This window comes from Macaca mulatta, chromosome 8, assembly GCF_049350105.2.
Source record: "Macaca mulatta isolate MMU2019108-1 chromosome 8, T2T-MMU8v2.0, whole genome shotgun sequence".
NCBI classification, from domain to species: Eukaryota; Metazoa; Chordata; class Mammalia; order Primates; family Cercopithecidae; genus Macaca; species Macaca mulatta.
In genome coordinates, this window is record NC_133413.1 from 150,771,302 (window position 1) to 150,791,966 (window position 20,665).

At 49.6% G+C, this 20,665-nt stretch overlaps 1 protein-coding gene across 9 annotated transcripts in view; it reads right to left on the minus strand.

Annotated features, from left to right (window-relative positions):
* Positions 1–20,665, minus strand: part of TRAPPC9 (trafficking protein particle complex subunit 9) — a 732,314-nt gene that overhangs the window by 710,598 nt on the left and 1,051 nt on the right. For 4 of the 9 annotated variants that reach the window (XM_028852953.2, XM_077944068.1, XM_077944071.1 and 1 more), the window contains exons 1-2: positions 13,027–13,147; positions 5,565–6,158 (exon numbers count right to left, since the gene is read on the minus strand). In XM_028852953.2, the coding sequence (XP_028708786.1) occupies positions 5,565–6,148 (584 nt within the window). In that variant the 5' untranslated portion in view covers positions 6,149–6,158; positions 13,027–13,147. Of the gene's footprint in view, positions 1–2,224; positions 2,246–5,564; positions 6,159–7,123; positions 7,198–13,026; positions 13,148–13,686; positions 14,100–20,665 lie in introns of those variants that run through there. The other 5 variants (XM_077944072.1, XM_077944069.1, XM_077944066.1 and 2 more) reach the window with 4 other exon arrangements.

Genomic DNA, 20,665 nt, shown 5'->3' on the forward strand with positions numbered 1-20,665 from the left:
TCTTTTCCCCAACTCTGTCTTTCAAGTATATCATAGCTTGGTGCCCCAGCACCTAGCACAGCACACAGCAAGCTTCCCGTAAATGTGTGCTGAGTCACCTCGGGAGGGCACCTGCTAATCAGGGAGGTCTCTCCCGGCACAGGTCGCTTAGGAAAGGCACTTGTCTCTCACACAGGAGGCGGAGAGAGCAGCCCAGAACAAGGACTCAGGACTCTCCTGTGGTCTGAACTCTGAACGGCCTGCGGTCCAGGAGAGTGCCTGGGTTGTGAACTCAGAGACTCGGCTGCCAGGAGAGCGGGGAGGAGGGAGCCCAGGCCAGGCTGTCCCCATCGATTCTGGGAGCCAGTGGCAGCAGGAAAGGCCCACAGCCCGGGATAAACCAGCCACCACCGGATCCCTGCCCTGCATTTTCCAAGCTGGACAGCTACGACTGCCTGGACTTAATACATTCATGTCTCTTCTGTTCCGCCACCCTAGAATGTGATGAAATCTTTCAGAAAGCCCAGCCTGTCTCAACTGGGACAAAGCAAACGAAGAATGAAAGTGTTGGTACTTGGACTAGAGCACTAAGGAAGAAACAAGGCCCCTGGGCAGTGAGGTGGTGGCAGCAGGTCACAGAATGAGAACCTTTCCCTGAGAGGGATGAAACCACAGGGGACTAGGCCAGCCAAAGAGTGTCCCGCAGTGCTGCCCTTGGTGTTGGAGGCTCTACATCAGTAATGCACACAAATGATGTGCCACCAGTGAGGGACATTAGCGTCAACAAATACAGACACAGGCTTGGCGCTGTGGCTCATGCCTGTAATCCCAGCACTCTGAGAGGCCAAGGCAGACAGATCACTTGAGGTCAGGAGTTCGAGACCACCCTGGCCAACATGGTGAAACCTGTCTCTACTAAAAATACAAAAATTAGCCTGGAGTGGTGGCATGTGCCTGTAATCCCAGCTACTTGAGAGGTTGAAGCAGGAGAATCACTTCAACCCAGAAGGCAGAGTTTGCAGTGAGCCAAGATCGTGCCACTGCACTGCAGCCTGGGTGAGAGAGTAAGACTCTGTCTCAAAAAAAAAAAAAAAAAAAAAAAAAAGGCAGACACAGCTATGTCTTACCTACATGAGGTTAAATGGAAAATCTTGGGCAGGTAAGAGCCTGTACAATAGCTACGGGTGAACTGCCTCTCTGGTTCTGAATGCTCATTGGCAGAAGCAAAAAGGAAACAGTGGTCACTTATACAGGGCCTTGTGTCTACAAGATCCAAGTGAACTAGAAGGCCATATTTCCCTGATACTTAAACAAATTGCCCTTGAGCCCTCATATGGGGCACAAAAGACGGGGGTGGGTTTTTTGTTTTTTATTTTGAGATGGAGTTTCGCTCTTGTCGCCCAGGCTAGAGTGCAATGGCACGAGCTTGGCTCACTGCAACTTCTGCCTCCCGGATTCAAGTAATTCTCCTGCCTCAGCCTCTCAGGTAAGCTGGGACTACAGACACATGCCACCACACGCGGCTAATTTTTTTATTTTTGGTAGAGACAGGGTTTCACCATGTTGGCCAGGCTGGTCTCAAACTCCTGACCTCAGGTGATCCACCCGCCTCGGCCTTCCAAAGTGCTGGGATTACAGGTATGAGCCACCGCGCCCAGCCTGGTGGGTTTTAGAATGGCCTATGTCTCCTTTATGGTGGAAAGTCGCTGAGGCGAAGGAAACGGGAAACGGCATGCTCAAGGCAGAAGCAAAAGAAAAGACGGGCAGCCGCGCCCTCCCGCAGCTCCCCTGGCCACTAGCACACTCCAGCACCAGCGCTCCTTGCCTTCATGCACAGCCCACAGCCACAGCCGGGAATCACATGCCAGAAAACGTTGGCTCAGAAGCCCAGGATCAAGCAGTTAAGCTATCCCAGGAAAAACCCCTACAGCCGCCTAAATCAATGAGCAATTCACGTCCTCAAAACAAACACACAAAAGAATAAAGGCTCATGTGTCACTCACTAAATGCTACAGACTGAACAAGATCCCCCAGAGCAAGTATTTTAGCAAACACCAAACGCCAATGGGTTACGTGCTAAAAAAAACAAAGCTAAAATTAAAAAACATATTTTAAAAAAATGAAAAGACTCTCCAGTTAACATAAGATTTAGGCAGCAGTGTTTGTTTTTAAAGCAGTGAAGGCTATGAGAAGGCAGCGCAGAGGGAAATCTAGCTACTTTTAATGCAACGTGTTCCCGGCCTACCTTTTCACACCCAATAACACACTCACAGGGCAGTATGACAGAAAAAAAGAAAAAGAAAAGAAAGAGGAACAAGCAAAAATTAGAAACATATAAGAACAGAAATAATTTTGATAGCTACAACACTACACGGACAAGAACGGGCCATGGGTTTTTGTGAGGGGCACATGTGAGCTTGTAAGTAAACTACACCTGCACCTCACGTCCCAGGAAGTCCAGGACCTGAAGGGAGAATGATCTGTCAGGGGGCCTATCAGCATGGTCAGTGTGTCAAACCATAATTGGACTTACATCTGGACATTTCCTGTTGAGCTACCAAATACTATCCCATTCCGGGTTGGACACTTTCTCACTCCTACCAAGAGTTGCAGGGGAGAGCAAGGCTCTGCTCCTGCACCAAATCATTCCTTCAAAAATTAGAGAATCGGCCACGCACTGTGGCTCACGCCTGTAATCCCAGCACTTTGGGAGGCTGAGGCAGGCGGATCACTTGAGGTCAGGAGTTCGAGACCAGCCTGGCCAACATGGTGAAACCCTGTCTCTACTAAAAATACAAAGATTAGCCAAGTGTGGTGGCACACACCTATAATCCCAGCTACTCAGGAGGCTGAGGCATGAAGAATCGTTTGAGCCCAGGAGGGAGAGGTTGCAGTGAGCCGAGACGGCGCCACTGCACTCCAGCCTGAGTGACAGAGCAAGACGACATCTCCAAAAAAAAAACAATTGGAGAACGATGGAGAAACAAAAGCAACAACAGGTTACCCATTATGAGAGGAGGATGTATTTTATTTCAGTTCACTGGTGTCATGATCTCACCGAACTTCAAATGCTAACTGACGTCTAATTGCGGTTGTCCCACTACAGTGAGCAAGCAGCTGTATTTGCCGCTGTATTTTCAGTGCCTGGAGCCATGCCTGGCATATGAAGGCTCTGAACGAACACTTGTCAGTCATTATCCACTATGTGTGACACACCGCGTTGCAGCACACTCCCGTTCCTCCTGCGGGGTTGTGAGCACAGATTTCAAAAGGCAAAAAAGACCTGGTATTCGAAGGTGGGTCTGCAACCTCACAGCCAAGAAGTGGGTGACTGAAAAATGTCACTGGTACTCACGTGGCAAAGGAGGCAGGCATGAGTCAAGGGGTCAGAGCGGGGTTCCTGACCCATGCTGCCTGTGAGCTTCAACCCTTCACCCCTTCTCTGTAAAGCAGGGGCAGGCCACTCCCTGCCGACCTCGCAGGTGGCCGCCAAGCTGTGCATAGCATAGAGCAACACCTTATCATGGATGACTCCCACAGATGCCTGCTGGCTGGACAGCAGTGTGCGCTCTTCAAGAGGCACAGGAGGCACAGCAGAAGGCAACGAGATGAGGTAGAAACGGTCCCGGGCCTTAGAGACAGACCTGGTGCTTATATCAGCTCTGCTGCTCAGTGGCTGCCCAGGTCTCTAAACCTTGCTGCCTCAGCCCCACATCAGCCAGCACAGCAACCCGGCGTAGATCACAGGGCTGCCGTGAGGATTAAATACAGAGCAGGTCTACGGCATGCCTTTCCCTTTCCTGAAGCCAAATATGCACATTTGGGTGAAGAAATGAAAATTCCTTCCTTCCAGACCCTGCAAAGCACCACAGTCAGGTATGACTGAGGCTATTCTATGCTTCCAACTCTGAGGGCTGGACTTAGACTACTGTGTCTCAATTCTGTGATCATTTCTCCTCATACTTACCAACAACCAGAAAGACACCGTTTGACCTTAAATAAATTTTAGAAACATGCTGAGCACCTACTTTGCAGCAGGCACTGTGGTGGCATGCACATGACATCACTGAATCCTCACCTGTGGCTCATCAGCCAATCCTACACAGGAGGAGGGAGAGCCCTGTCCAAGCCAGGAGGCCAGTGACTGACACAGGGACACATCACTTTCCCTGGCAAATGGGGACGCCCTCTTGGCAAACAGTTGCTGCCTAGGCTTGCATCTCATCCAGCTCTGCAGAACAGCCACCATGGCAAGACAGAGCAGCGAACAGAGAGTGGAAGGAAGTGGCAAGGAAGAGCTCATCTGAAATTCTGATTTGAAATAAAGTTTTAGACTTAATAACAGGCAAGATGGGAAGCCGACCTTTTCCTGCTCTATCCAACACTCCTCGTACACAGAGAGAATAGACATACTTCCATTTGTATAAGGTAGCTGTTTAGGAGCTCCCAGGTGGCATTTCTGGCATCCGATACCTGTGCTTGGCTGCTCTGTAAGTGAGGAATTCGACACTGTGGCCATCAGGAGGGAAAAAGTAGCCACATACGCAGGGTGCACAGCCTGGCAATCAGGAGACATGGGCTCTACTTCTAGCTCAGCTAGGACCTAGCCCTTACCTCTCCAGATTCACCTCTCATCTGTGAACCAAAGGGATGAGACTGAATAAGTGTTCAAACTGTGCTCTAGCACAGTGCTGTCCAACAGAAATAAAACACAAGCCACATAAGTAAATTTCAGTTTCTAGTTGCCACATTTTTAAAAGTAAAAATGAAACAGTTGATACTGATTTTTAAAATATAGTTTATTTAACCTAAGATAGGTAAAATACTATCATTTCAACATGTAATCTATATAAAACATATTAGCAAGAAAGTTGGCCAGGCACAGAGGTTCACACCTGTAATCCCAGCACTTTGGGAGGCCAAGGCAGGCGGATCACTTGCGGCCAGGAGTTCAAGACCAGCCTGGCCAATGTGGCAAGATCCTATCTCTATTAAATATACAAAACTCAGCCAGGCATGGTGGCACATGCCCGTAGTCCCAGCTACTTGGGAGGCTGAGGCATGAGAGTCACTTGAACCCGGGAGGTGGAGGTTGCACTGAGCCAAGATCGCGCCACTGCTCTCCAGCCTGAGAGACAGGCTGTCTCAAAAAAAAAAAAAAAAAATAGCAAGAAAGTTTATTTTTGCAGAAGTAAGTCTCAAAATCTGGCATGGGTTTTCTTCACCGCCCATCTCAACTCAAACTAGCCTCGTGTCTAGTGATCAAAAGCCACAACTGGCTGTGGCTGCTGTATTGGACGGAGCTCCAGGAGTCCCACAAGGGGAGCCCCACTAAAAAAAAGGGGAGTGTACACGACAACTCTAAAAGACTCCCCCAAACCAAAGGCTGTCTCTGTCTTTAAAAGTCACTGGTTTTTGTTTGGTTGGTTTTTTAGCAGCACTCAAACAGATTCTGACAGGAAGTCATTAGTTTTAAAAACCAAAGGACAACACCTTTCTACTCCTTGCTGCAATAAAATTCTGCCATGTGCTTTCCCTTTCTGATGTAGGGAAGCCAAGGGGCCTGGGTCTCTGGGTAAACTTACCTGCTGTCTGTGTCCAGTCCTACAAAATCCTTTTTCTCAAACGGGACACAGAGAAGGGGGATCTTATCCCCAGACTTGTCTGTGGCTCTGTCCAGACGCTTGGACTCCAGCACAATGAACAGTGACTCGATGAAGTCCTCGATTCTCTTCTCCACTGTCTGGCAGTCCTCGTAGTTGGGGTAGAAGGCCACGTCGGTGCGCGGCTGCTCCACGATCTCCCCCTGCAGCCCGAAGACAAAGAGCCGGGAGTCATACAGCGTGGAGCCGTAGATCTCCTTCTGCACGTGGAACTTCTCGAAGGTCTGCGGCCAGTCCTTGGCCGAGAAGCAGTCGGTGATGGTGATGAGGCCCACGACTTTGCGGTGGGTCTGGAAGTCTCCCCACTCGTTGTTCTCGGGTGGATAGTGGTGCCTGTAGCGGATGTAGAGGACTCGCTGGGAGTCCCGCACGCTGATCTGACTCACAGAGCAAATCCTCTTATAGATCCTGAAGAAGTTCTCCTCGGAGACGATGCCCACAGGCTGGACCACCACGAGCAGTGTCTGGTGGTCCTCAGCACACTGCATGTAGTCAGGGACGCTCATTTTGAAGTCCCTGTTCAGAGAGAAGAAATGAGGCTGTGAGACGCAGAGTCCTGAGAGCTGACAGCCCACTCTGGGAGGCAGTGACTCTGACCTTCACTAGCCAGAGGCAGGGGAAGCCCCAAGGAAAGCCATAGCATCAACAGGTCTTAGGGCTCTACACGTGGCTGTCACAGCTCTGATCATAATGCTGTAACTGTTGACCTTCAGTCCCTCGGCCTCAGCTTGGAGCTTCTGCAGAAATGGGGCTGCTTCTTGTCTTTCTATTCCCACCACCTAACCAGGAGTAGTAAGAGTCAGTGCTCAAAAATATCTGTTGAGTGAATGAATAAACACGTGTGTAATTGCTCCCCCATCCCCTCAATAGGATATTAAGAAAAATCCACCATGCAGTCAGATCTGGATTTGAATTCTGGGCTCCCTGGAACTCCTCAACTACAAAATAGTGGTGATAATAGAACTTGTCTTGGCCAGGCACGGTGGCTCACGCCTGTAATCCTAATACTTTGGGAGGCCGAGGCTGGCAGATCACTTGAGGTCAGGAATTCGAGACCAGCCTGGCTAATATGGTGAAACCCCACCTGTATTAAAAATACAAAAATTAGCTGGGCGTGGTGGCACGTGCCTGTAACCCCAGCTACCCGGGAGGCTGACGCAGGAAAATTGCTGGAACCCGAGAGGTGGAAGCTGGAGTGGGCTGAGATCGCACCACTGCACTCCAGCCTGGATGACAGAGTGAGACTCCATCTCAAAAAAAAAAAAAAAAAAAGAGGTGGGGCACGGTGACTCACGGCTGTAATCCCAGCACTCTGGGAGGCCGAAGCGGGCAGATCACGAGGTCAGGAGAGATCGAGACCATCCTGGCTAACATGGTGAAACCCCATCTCTACTAAAAATACAAAAAAATTAGCTGGATGTGGTGGTGGGTGCCTGTAGTCCCAGCTACTTGGGAGGCTGAGGCAAGAGAATGACATGAACCCGGTAGGCAGAGCTTGCAGTGAGCCGAGATCCCGCCACTGTGCTCCAGCCTGGGCAACAGAGCCAGACTCCATCTAAAAAAAAAAAAAAAAAGAATTAAAAGAAAAAGAACTTACCTTATAAAACTATATTTAGATTGAGGAGGTTGCGAATGTAAAGGGCCTAGCATTGTGCCTAACATAAAAGGAGAGATTACACAAATATACCACCACTCCTTTATAAATGGGAGAGTTGCCATAACCTCTCTGAGCCAATTTTGTCGGATATAAAAAGAAAACGTTATTACCTGATTCCCCAGAGCTGGGGAAAAATTAAATTAGATGACCCACATGAAAGAATCTGGCTCATAGGAGATCCTCAATACATGTTTGTTGAAGGAATGAGTGAACAAACAAACAAATGGACAATCGAATGAATGCTGGCCCCAGCCCACTGACGGTCAGGATGGAAACCCCACTGCCTGGAAGTCAGGGCTGATATTCAACTCCCAGCTCTACACGCACGACCTGGGTGACTTGGAGCAAGCCTGTGCACCTCCCTGAACCCCAGTTCCATCGTGAATAAAAATGAGGATAGTAACACATACCTCAAGATGTCAGCGAGTCAACATTCTGGTTGTGATAACGTACTGTGGTTTTGTAAGATGGCACCACGGGGGGAAATTGGGCAAAAGGTATATAGGATCTCTCGGTATTATTTCTGACAAATGCACATGGAGCTACAACTACTATAGTCTCAAATAAAAAGTCTAATTTTTGTAAAGGTGAGGGAGATTAAATGAGCTCTCTGTATCAAATAAGATGTCTCGATACACACCTCCACTGTCCCCATCAGCGGGCTCACACTTCCTCAGGGGATTTGGCCATGGTCCCCATGGCCAGAGGCAGCTGTACCATGAGCTAATGGGGTTCAGCTTCAGGCCCCTTCCATGGCCCTCTATCTAATTTTGCTTTTTTTTTTGAGACGGAGTCTCACTCTGTCGCCCAGGCTAGAGTGCAGTGGCGTGATCTCGGCTCACTGCAAGCTCCGCCTCCCGGGTTCATGCCATTCTCCTGCCTCAGCCTCCCAAGTAGCTGGGACTACAGATGCCCGCCACCACGCCCGGCTAATTTTTTGTATTTTTAGTAGAGACAGCGTTTCACTGAGTTACCCAGGATGGTCTCGATCTCTTGACCTTCTGATCCACCCACCTCAGCCTCCCAAAGTGCTGGGATTACAGGCGTGAGCCACTGCACCTGACTAATTTTGCATTTTTTTTTTTTTTTTTTTTGAGACGGAGTCTCGCTCTGTCGCCCAGGCTGGAGTGCAGTGGCCGGATCTCAGCTCACTGCAAGCTCCGCCTCCCGGGTTCCCGCCATTCTCCTGCCTCAGCCTCCCGAGTAGCTGGGACTACAGGCGCCCACCACCACGTCCGGCTAGGTTTTTTGTATTTTTTAGTAGAGACGGGGTTTCACCATGTTAGCCAGGATGGTCTCGATCTCCTGACCTCGTGATCTGCCCGTCTCGGCCTCCCAAAGTGCTGGGATTACAGGCTTGAGCCACCGCGCCCAGCCTGCATTTTTAATTTTGTTTTCTTTTTCTTAAATAGGAAACCCAAAACTGCATGACCTTCAGGTCACCAAAGCCTGACTGCAGAGATCGTGGCAGTAACTCTCCCAGGTGAGACACTAAGACTAAAATGACATAGCCACAAGACCTCTGTGAAATTCTAATGGCAAGCCTCTCACCCTGCACTGAGAGAAGGACTGCGTGTTGGGGGCTATCCCATTCTGACTATGCAGATCCCACAATGGACTATACACCGCAACCCCACCACTGCAAACTTCAAAAATGCACATGGATAGGGGAGTATGGACAAAATTATATTTAAAGGAAAGGAAACCCTAGCCTCCCAACATGTCTTGTTTCTGCCCAGGATCTAAACAGTTCACAAGTATATTGTATGTGTATAACTCGGCCCAAGTCCCCAACTCCGGTGCTCACACTCTCAAGGACGATGCCCCACTCTCTCCTGCCCTTTACCCACAACGATTCCCTCAAGAGTCTTTTCTGCACACAAAAACCACCTTGGAAAGAACCAAAATCACATCATCTTCCAACAAAGAGGCATAACACCCCTCGTAGGACATATCAAAATACTGAGCAGGGGAGACTGGAGAGGGCATGTTTCTCAAAAGCAGGCATGGGTTTAACAGAAGTTGAGAAACACTGAAGCCGTCATTCTACAGAGAAGGAGAGTGCGGCCCACCGCAGATGAAGAAAGGGCCGTATTTTAAAAGTATCATCTCGGCCAGACATGGTGGCTCACACCTGTAATTTGGGAGGCCAAGGTGGGAGGATCACTTGAGGTCAGGAGTTCGAGACCAGCCTGGTCAACATGGCAAAACCCGGTCTCTACTAAAAATACAAAAATTAGCCAGGAGTGGTGGCACACACCTGTAGTCCCAGCTACTCCGGAGGCTGAGGCAGGAGAATTGTTTGAACTCAGGAAGTGGAGGAGGCAGTAAGTCAAGATCACACCATTGCACTCCAGCCTGGGCAACAGAGTGAGACTCCATCTCAAAAAAATAAATAAATAAAAATAATTTAAAAATAAAAAGTATCGTCTCATCTAAAAAGCAGCATAATCAGCCAGGTGCGGTGGCTCACACCTGTAATCCCAGCACTTTGGGAGGCCGAGGCAGGCAGATCACTTGAGGTCAGAAGTTGGAGACCAGCCTGACCAACATGGAGAAACCCTGTCTCTAATAAAAATACAAAAAAATTAGCCAGGCGTGGGGGTGCATGCCTGTAATCCCAGCTACTCAGGAGGCTGAGGCAGCAGAATCGCTTGAACCCAGGAGGTGGGGGTTGCAGTGAGCTCAGATCGTGCCACTGCACTCCAGCCTGGGCGATAAGAGTGAGACTCCATCTCAAAAAAAAAAAAAAAAACCTGACCTCATACCTGTGATCTCAGCACTTTGGGAGGCCAAGTCGAGTGGATTACCTGAGGACGTCAGGAGTTCGAGACCAGCCTGGCCAACATGGCAAAACCCTTTCTCTACTAAAAATACAAAAATTAGCCAGGCATGGTGACATACACCTGTAATTCCAGCTACTTGGGAGGCTGAGGCACAGGAATCGCTTGAACCCGGGGAGGAGGAGGTTACAGTGAACTGAGATCACACTACTGCACTTCCAGCCTGAGTGATAGAGTAAGACTCTTAACAAAAAAAAAAAACAAAAAGGCCCCAGCCACTGAGCCAGTTCTGGTATCTGAGACTAAGCTAATACAGGTATTAAAACAGCAAAAATATATATCTTCAACTTGGTAGTTCCTCCATAGAGCTACCATAAAACCAGCAATCCAAGAGATCTGAAAACATGTGTCCACACCAAAAACTTGTACAGGAATGTACACGGCAGCATTATTCCTCTTTTCTTGAGACGGAGTTTTGCTCTGTCACCCAGGCTGGAGTGCAGTGGCAGGATTTCAGCTCACCTCAACCTCCACCTCCCAGGTTCAAGCCATTCTCATGCCTCAGCCTCCTGGGAAGCTGGGACTACAGGCGTGAGCCACCATGCTCGGCTAATTTTTGTATTTTTAGTGGAGATGGGGTTTCGCCATGTTGTCCAGGCTGGTCTCGAACTCATGACCTCAGGTGATCCACCTGCCTCAGCCTCCCAAAGTGCTCGGAATACAGGCACAGTATTATTCTTGTTTGTTTGTTTGTTTGTTTGTTTTCTCACTCTGTCGCCAGGCTGGAGTACAGTGGCGCAATCTCGGCTCACTGCAAACTCCGCCTCCCAGGTTCAAGGGATTCTACTGCTTCAGCCTCCCCAGTAGCTGAGACTACAGGCGCCCGCCACCACGCCCAGCTAATTTTTGTATTTTTAGTAGAGAGGGAGTTTCACCATGTTGGCCCATGGTCTCAATCTCTTGACCTCGTGATCCACTGCCTTGGCCTCCCAAAGTGCTGGCATTACAGGTGTGAGCCACCACGCCCGGCCAGGCACGCATTATTCTTCATAGCTAAGGAGTGAAAACAACACAAATGTCCATCAACTGCCTGATACACAAAATGTTAAATCCATACAATGGGATATTATTCAGCCACAAAAGGAACAAAGTGCTGATGTAAGCCACAATGTGAAAAACTTCTGAAAGCATTGTGCTGAGTGAAAGAAGCCAAATACAAAAGGTCACATGTTGTATGATTCCATTAATATTAAATGCCCTGAATATGCAAATCTATATATATCGAAAGTAAATTGGTGGCTGCCAGGGACTGTGGGAGGGGGAAATGAGGAGTGACTGCTAATGGGTATGGAGTTTCTTTCTGGGGTGATGAAAATGTTCTGGAATTACAATGGTTACACGAGTGTGAATATATTAAAAATCACTGAATTGGCCGGGCTCGGTGGCTCACGCCTGTAATCCCAAAACTTTGGGAGGCCAAGGCGAGTGGATCACGAGGTCAGGAGTTCGCGATCAGCCTGGCCAACGTTGTGAAACCCCGTCTCTACTAAAAATACAAAAAAAAAAAATTAGCCGAGCATGGTGGCATGAGCCTGTAATCCCAGCTACTCAGGAGGCTGAGGCAGGAGAATCGCTTGAACCCGGGAAGCGGAGGTCGCAGTGAGCCGAGATCGCACCATTACACTCCAGCCCGGACGACAGTGCGAGACTCCGTCTCAAAAAAAAAAAAAAAAAAAAAAAAGCACTGAATTGTACACTTCAAAGCAGTGGATTTTATGGCAGGTAATCGAGGCTCAATGAAGCTGTTATTTTTGACACACTAGATTTCTGAAACATTCATTGTTTACATGTTTCCAGACAACTATTTTTCCCTCTGGTCTTCCACACAATTTTTTAAAAAAACGAACAAACACACACAACAAAACCTAGCCAGATCTTTAGGACGGGAATGTTCCTGGGCCTCCAATATCATTAATCCGATGCTCTGTTTCATGTTAACAAATAAAGATGTCATAGGTAGCTATGACTACCTTAGAAACACTGGACAGTCACCAGTTTAAACTAGGGCCGTAGGGGATGGAAGGGATGTCACTCCCCCACACCTTCCAACTGGGCCTTGCTTCCAACGTTTTAATTCCTCTCTCTATAAAAACATTTGAAGACAGACAATGCATCCTAACACGGGAAAACTTTCGGTTAACAGACATTCACGTTGGGAAGGTCCGTAGGAGTGGAGGGGCGTGGGGTGGGCTGACAGGGAGAAGACCACATGTCAGCAGGCTGATTTCCTCTCCCCACGCTTCCCTGGGATAAGTTGGAGTTGACAGCGCGCTTATCCCACAGAGTACCGCCTGATGCCGCCCAGCTAGATCGGAGGCACTTTGAATCCACGAGACAGGAGGGAAAGAGCTAGAGGAGAAGCCCGGGATCGCAGGGCGGGGAAAGCGCCGGGGGCGTGGGCTGTGCAGGTCCCCAGGCCCCAGCCGCGTGTCCCAGACCCCGCGGGCTCCAGGGGGCGTAGCCAGGCCCAGAGGCGGGGGGCTCCAGCGTCGCGGACGGCCCGGGAAGGGAAGTCAGGCGGAGACAGCTCGGAGGCGCAGAGGGGAAGGGGACCCCGCCGCGGGCTCGGGACAGCAGAGCCGGCCCGGGCAGCAGGTGTGGGCCGGGTCCCGGACAGGTGTCCGCCGGGTCTTCAGCGGGTGTGGACACGGCCTTGGACAGGTGTAAGCAGAGCGCCAACAGGAGCGAGGGCGCCTCGAGCAGGTGCAAGCTGAACCCCGGCCGGGCAGCGGACCCGGACAGGTGTGGTGGGCTCGGCCCGGACAGGTGAGGACCGGGCGAGCCCCTCCGCGGGACGCGCCGACTCCGCGGCCAGCCGCGCAGCCAGCCCTCCCCGCAGCCGGCCCGAATTGCCTGACCGGGAGCCCCCCCGCTTTGCACTTACACAGCCGGTGGCCCCGGGCCCGGAGCGGGAGCCCACGACCTGGCGGGCAGCGGGACCGAGCAGCCTCTGCGGCCACTTCCCCGGCTCGGGGCTGGCGCTTCCGACCAGCGGCCGAGCCGGCGCTGCTCCTGCGCCTGCGCGGAGGCCGGGCCCGGGCCCGGGCCTGCGATCCGTCCCGGGTTTTGCAAGAGATGCGAGGGAAGCCGGGGGCAGGAGCGAGGGAGAAAGGAGGGAGGAGGAGCTAGGGAGAGAAGAGGGGACAGGGGGATGGAAGGAACAGGGGGAAGGAAGAGGAGGGGAGCGGGAGGAGGAGGGAGAGAAAAAGAAGGGGTGAAAGAAGAAGGGAGGTGGAGCGAGGGAGAGAAGGAGGGACAGGGAGGAAGGGGACAGAGGGAGGGAGGAGGAGGAGGAGGGGTGAAAGAAGGAGGGAGGGGCAGCGAGAGAGAATCGGGGACAGGGAGAGGGAGGAGGAGGAGAGAGGGAGGAGGAGGGAGAGAAAAAGGAGGGGAGAAAGAAGGAGGGAGGAGGAGAAGTAGGGAAGGAGGGAGATGGAGGGAGGAGGCAGAGAGGGACGGGCAAGAGAGCGGAGACTGGGAGGAAAGTTTCTGCACCTGGGGCGGCGCAGCTGGAAGGAGGCCTAGTCCTGTCTCCGCCGCTTACCAGTCCCTCAGGGCGCGCAGCTCAAACTTCACTTCCTCTGTGAAGCTCCGGGGTGGAGGCCCCGCAGAAGCCCACTGTGGATACCCCTGGCACCCCACATGACCCCCACGGTCGTGACCCCCCTTTTCAGGTTGGGTGACCGTGGCGCGAGCGGCCTGGGAGCGCCTCTAGAATCGCAGGGTCCGGGAGGCGCGTGAGGTGCGAGCCCCAGCCTGGGTCGGCTGCCCCCTGTGTGGCGCGCGGTCTTGATCCCCAGCTGACACCATGGCACTCCCGACTTTGAGGGCCCCAACAATCCATCCACATAAAAGGTTCCAAAGAGGCGACAGGGGCTAGGACAGCTGTCGTTAGTTCAGTGCCAAGGCGCCAAGCTTGCTAAGTGCGGGCAGAAGCCATTTAAGGATTTAAAACCCTCTGGGTTCCAAAACAATAAAATAAAGCTGGAGATGGGGGAGGCTTACAGACTTAAGATGCCCAGCACATGAATTAACAGTGGCATCCTCAGGGAAGATGGAAAACAGAGCCGTTCTCCGTTTTGTATGTTTAATGTTCTGTTTGAATCTTTTAACATGTACATGTATTTCTTTTTCAATTAAAAAATCCTAGGCCGGGCGCGGTGGCTCAAGCCTGTAATCCCAGCACTTTGGAAGGCGGAGGCGGGTGGATCACTTGAGGTTAGAAGTTCGAGGCCAGCCTGGCCAACATGGTGAAACCCCGTCTCTAATAAAAATACAAAATTAGGCCGGGCGCGGTGGCTCACGCCTGTAATCCCAGCACTTTGGGAGGCTGAGGTGGGCGGATCACGAGGTCAGGGGATCGAGACCATAGTGAAACCCTGTCTCTACTAAAAATACAAAAAATTAGCCGGGCGCGGTGGCGGGCGCCTGTAGTCCCAGCTACTCGGGAGGCTGAGGCAGGAGAATGGCGTGAACCCGGGAGGCGGAGCTTGCAGTGAGCTGAGATCCGGCCACTGCACTCCAGCCTGGGCGACAGAGCAAGACTCCGTCTCAAAAAAAAAAAAAAAGGCCGGGCGCGGTGGCTCAAGCCTGTAATCCCAGCACTTTGGGAGGCCGAGACGGGCGGATCACGAGGTCAGGAGATCAAGACCATCCTGGCTAACACGGTGAAACCCCGTCTCTACTAAAAAATACAAAAAACTAGCCGGGCGAGGTGGCAGGCGCCTGTAGTCCCAGCTACTCGGGAGGCTGAGGCAGGAGAATGGTGTAAACTCGGGCGGCGGAGCTTGCAGTGAGCTGAGATCCGGCCACTGCACTCCAGCTTGGGCGACAGAGCGAGACTCCGTCTCAAAAAAAAAAAAAAAAAAAATACAAAATTAGCCAGACATGGTGGCGCGCGCCTGTAATCCCAGCTACTGGGCAGGCTGAGGCAGGAGAATCGCGTGAACCTGGGAAACAGAGGTTGCAGTCAGCCGAGATCATGCCATTGCTCCAGCCTGGGCAATAAGAGCAAAACTCTATCTCCAAAAAAAAAAAAAAAAAAAAAAAACAACTAAAAAGGGCCAGGATTGGTGATTCACGCCTGTAATCTCAGCACTTTGGGAGGCCAAGGCGGCTGGATCACCTGAGGTCAGGAGTTCAAGACCAGTCCGGGCAACATGGTGAAACCCCGTCTCCATTAAAAATACAAAATTAGTTGGGCATGGTGGTAGGTGCCTGTAATCCCAGCTACTGGGGAGTCTGAGGCAGGAGAATCGCTTGAACCTGGGAAGCGGGGGCTGCAGTAAACTGAGATCGTGCCACTGCACTTCAGCCTGGGCGACAGAGAGACTCCGTTTCAAAAAAAAAAAAAATCTTAAAAGGAAAAGTAAAGAGGACAGGAGTGGTTCTCTCAGCACATACAGCAGCAAGGGAGAAATGGTCTGAACCAGCGCTTTTCCTTTCAGCCAGCAGGCACTTACCCACTCTGGGCTGTGTGACCAGCGCTGTTTTATTATTCACATGTTTTATAAAAGAAGATACTATCCCTCATCCCTGCTCAGGGCTAATGGAAAACCAATTGAGTTTTTATTGAATTATTTTCTACAGAGTCAGAATGAGTTATAAATCAAACACATCTTCAGGGTAACACAAATGGAGCTGACTTCCAGCATGCCAGAGAGCCAGGAAGTTTGCAGCGGAGTGCCCAGGGGCTGAGGAAGAGTGTCTCCCTGACAACACAAAAGCTGCCCAACGTGGCTGCCCATAGTGTTACGACTGCATGGAGGACGTGCAGTGGCTCACAGCTATAATCCCAGTACGTTGGGAGGCCGAAGCAGATGGATCACTTGAGCCCAGGAGTTTAAGGCCAGCCTGGGCAACACAGGGAAACTCTGCCTCTTGGAAAAAATACCTAAATTAGCTGGGCAGGATGGCACAAACCTGTAGTCACAGCTACTCAGGAGACTGAGGCAAGAGGATCGCTTAAGTCTTGCCAGGTCGAGGCTGCAGTAAGCTATGATCACTCCAGCCTGGGAGAGACAGCAAGACCCTGTCTCAAAAAAAAAGTTTTAAAAAAAAATTTTTTTTTTTTTTTTTTTTTTTGAGACGGAGTCTCGCTCTGTCACCCAGGCTGGAGTGCGGTGGCCGGATCTCAGCTCACTGCAAGCTCCGCCTCCCGGGTTCACGCCATTCTCCTGCCTCAGCCTCCCGAGTAGCTGGGACTACAGGCGCCCGCCACCTCGCCCGGCTAGTTTTTTGTATTTTTTAGTAGAGACGGGGTTTCACCGTGTTAGCCAGGATGGTCTCGATCTCCTGACCTCGTGATCCGCCCGTCTCGGCCTCCCAAAGTGCTGGGATTACAGGTGTGAGCCACCGCGCCCGGCCAAAAAAAAAAAAATTTTTTTAATTAATAAATAAACAAAAGGGTGTATGGGGTTAACAGAGAATACAGAAAAGATACATTTAAAAGGCCACCACTAACAGAGGTCTGAGTGCAGAAACTAGGCTCCAAGCTTACCTCATAAGATCCAGGCAAGGCAGCTATTTTTAGTGCTGAGGTCCAGAAAGGATACCCTACTTGGCTGGGGTCACGCAAGTGGCTGGTGCTATTTAGGGACTCAAATCCAGGGCTGTCAGACCCCACAGACTGTACTCTTTCCATAGGTCTTTTCTTATTCTGTCTATAAGTGGATAAGGCAAGCAACTTGGAAAGCAAGATTTAAAGCTGGCAAAAGGAAACATTGCTTATTTGCAATGTACACACTTCAATCAATTTATGTTGTTGTCTCAGCAAATCTGTGGGGGAGGGCAGGGACTATTTCCTCTGCAATTTTTTTTTTTCTTTTCTTTTTTGTTTTTGAGACAGAGTCTCACTCTGTCACCCAGACTGGAGTGTAGTGGTGCAATCTTGGCTCACTGCAACCTCTGCCTCCCGGGTTCAAGTGATTCTCCTGCCTCAGCCTCCTAAGTAGCTGAGATTACATGCGCGTGCCACTATGCCCGGCTAATTTTTGTATTTTTAGTAGAGACGGGGTTTCACCATGTTGGTCAGGCTGGTCTCGAACTGCTGGCCTCGTGATCCACCCACCTCGGCTTCCCAAAGGGCTAGTATTATTACTCTGCATTTTTACCGATGAGAAAACAGAGGCTCAGATAGTGTGAGAGTCTGCCACAGCCCAGCCCACAACGATCAAATGAGAACATCCAAAGCAGTCCCCGTACTGTCTAGGTCCTGGGGCTGTGCTCCTTTAGTATCTTTAACATTTCCTAAGCATCTCCTCTGAAGGGTGACAATTCAAATATACAAAATCTGCCCTTAAGGAATTTACAGACACCTAAGGTTGGAAGGAGTTTCTAAAATAATCAGGTCCAACCTCATACTCACACTCTCTCCCCTCTACAAAAGTCCTAAAAGGCAGAACACTTTGAAGATGTGGCTATTTGTCTTAGTTGGTTTGGGCAGATATAATAAATTACTAGAACAACACTGAGATCAGGGCGCCAGCATGGGTAGGGTCTGGTGAAGGTCGTCTTCTGAGTGGCAGATGGCTGGCTTCTTGTATTTTCACATGACAGAGAGCTAGCTGTCTGGTTTTTGTTTGTTTGTTTGTTTGTTTGTTTAGATGGCGTCTAGCTCTTGTTGCCCAGGATGGAGTGCAATAGCACGATCTCAGCTCACCGCAACCTCCGCCTCCTGGGTTCAAGTGATTCTCCTGCCTCAGTCTCCTGAGTACTTAGGATTACAGGCATGCACCACCACATCCAGCTAATTTTTTGTATTTTTTAGTAGAGACAGGGTTTCTCCATGTTGGTCAGGCTGGTCTCAAACTCCCGACCTCAGGTGATTCGCCTGCCTCAGCCTCCCAAAGTGCTGGGATTACAGGCATGAGCCATCGTGTCCAGCCTGGTCTCTTCTTAGAAGGGCACTAATCCCATAAATGGGGGTTCTGCCCTGTGACCTAATTACCTCCCAAAGGCCCCACCATATATGATCATATTGGGGAATAAATTTAAACATATGAATTTGGGAGGAACATGAACATTCAGTTCATAACAAGCTCTACAAGAAAATTCTCCAGTAAACTCAGCCAGAATATGCTCCCTTGAAACATCCAGTCAAGGGGTCTCAAAACATAGGACCAAGCTGCCCTCAGTATCTCATGCCTGTAATCCTAGCATTTTGAGAGACCAAGGAGGGAGGATCGTTTGATCCCAGGAGCTCGAGATGAGCCCAAGCAACATAGCTAGACCCCATCTCTACACAAAATTTAAAAAACAGCCGGCATGATGGTGCACACCTGTAGTCCCAGCTACTTGGGATGCTGAGGTGAGAGGATTGCTTGAGCTCAGGAAGTCAAGTCTGTAGTGAGCTTGACCGTGCCACTGCACTCCAGCCTGGGGGACAGAGCAAAGAGACTGTCTAAATACACACACACACACACACACACACACACACACACACACAAAAAATATTATATGTTATTAGTCCCATATATATTATATAGGATATATTATATATAAAATATGTTATATATATTATATAATATATAAAATAGATAATTATATATATTTATATTTACATATAAGTATATATAATTATAAATATATAAATATATATAATTATATCATATAATTATAAATATATAAATTACATATTAATAATTATACAATATTGACATATTTTATATATTATATAATTATATAATATATTATATAATAATACATATGATCTATATATATTATTAGATATAATTTATATATATTATTTAATATATAATATATATATGGGACTAATGCCCAAAGAGGCTTGCTGAGGTTGACAATTATCACAGCTGTGCGTTAAAAGTACAGGCTGGGCCAGGCACGGTGGCTCACACCTGTAATTCCAGCACTTTGGGAGGGCGAGGTGGGCGGATCATGAGGTCAGCAGTCTCAGACCAGCCTGGCCAACGTGGCAAAACGCTGTCTCTACTAAAAATAATAATAATAATAATAATAATACAAAAATTAGCCGGTTGTGGTGGTGGACGCCTTTAATCCCAGCTACTCGGGAGGCTGAGACAGGAGAATCATTTGAACCTGGGAGACAGAGGCTGCAGTGGGCAGAGATGGTGCCACTGCACTCCAGCCTGGGCAACGAGAGCAAGACTCCGTCTCAAAAGAAAAAAAAAAGTACAGACTAGACTCCAGCCTGGGCAACAGAGTCAGACCCTATCTCAAAAAAAAAAAAAAAAAGTGCAGGCCAGAGTCCCTGCTCCATCACTCCTTAATTACTTGCCTCCCATATTTTCAGTTATTAAATAAGGATAATCATTTCATAGGGCTATTATTAGGATTAAAGAAAGTGTGAGAAGGCAATTTGAGACAGAATGGACAATTTCTGTCACGTGCTACTTGTACAGCCTTAGGGTAAGGTGACCAACCATATAGCTTTACTTTCCTGGTACAATTCCAGCTTATGACTGCTGTCCTGGCTAACGATGTGCCGGTTGGGTCATACAATCACTCCATTTTGGGCAAAAACCAGCACCTTTCAAGGGTTTTGATCCCCCACCAGTACCATAAAGAGTTTCTTCTCCTTCCCATGTTACATGACTCCATAGTGTCACGTCTCACCTGGGCTTTCTAGCTCACAGGCCATGGAGGGAAGAAATAACTGTATTTATTTAGCACAACTAAGAACCAGCTACTTGGTTAGACCGTCACAACCCATCCTTCAAAATAACACAGTGACGGTAACTACCATTTACGAAACTTTTTTTTCTCTTTTTTTTGAGACAGAGTCTTGCTCTGTGGCCCAGGCTAAAGCGCAGTGGTGCGATCTTGGCTCACTGTAACCTCTTCCTCCTGGGCTCAAGCCGACCTCCCACCTCAGCCTCCCATCATGCCTGGCTAATTTTTGTAATTTTTTTTGTAGAGGCAGGGTTTCCCTACGTTGCTCAGGCTGGTCTGGAACTCCTGAGCTCAAGTGATCCGCCCGCCTCGGCCTCCCAAAGTGCTGGGATTACAGGCGTGAGCCACCATGCCCGGCCTCATTTATGAAACTCTTATCTGGCAGGCAATGTGCAATGTGATTGGCATAAATATCTCATATCCTCACAATAATCGTATAAGGAGGAAACTCGGATTCAACATCAAGATAAGCATCAAAGCTCATTTTAAACCTCACTGCCCTCTGCAAGATAACTATACAAATGCTCCTCGATTTATGATGGCTTGCTTCCTGATGAACCCATCGCAAAGTTGAAAAATCGTAAGTCGAGGCACCCTAAGCTGGGGACGCCTGCACCATGCTTTCAGAGGTGAATGTAAAGTGGGAAAAGGGGCTCAGTGATTGAGCGGCTAGCCAGGATTCCACGCCAGGCCTTTCCATGTTTATCAGCTGCTTTCAGAGGTGTGGAAGCCTCCGAGAGGGTCCCTGGGGTAAGATGGGCTGAGCGTCGCCGCCTTCTGCGAGGACACCAGCCTTGAGAGAAGAGAGGAGATAAGGTGCAAAGGAAGAAAGGCGGGGACGCCGCGGTGTCAGTCGCAGCGTGGGCTCC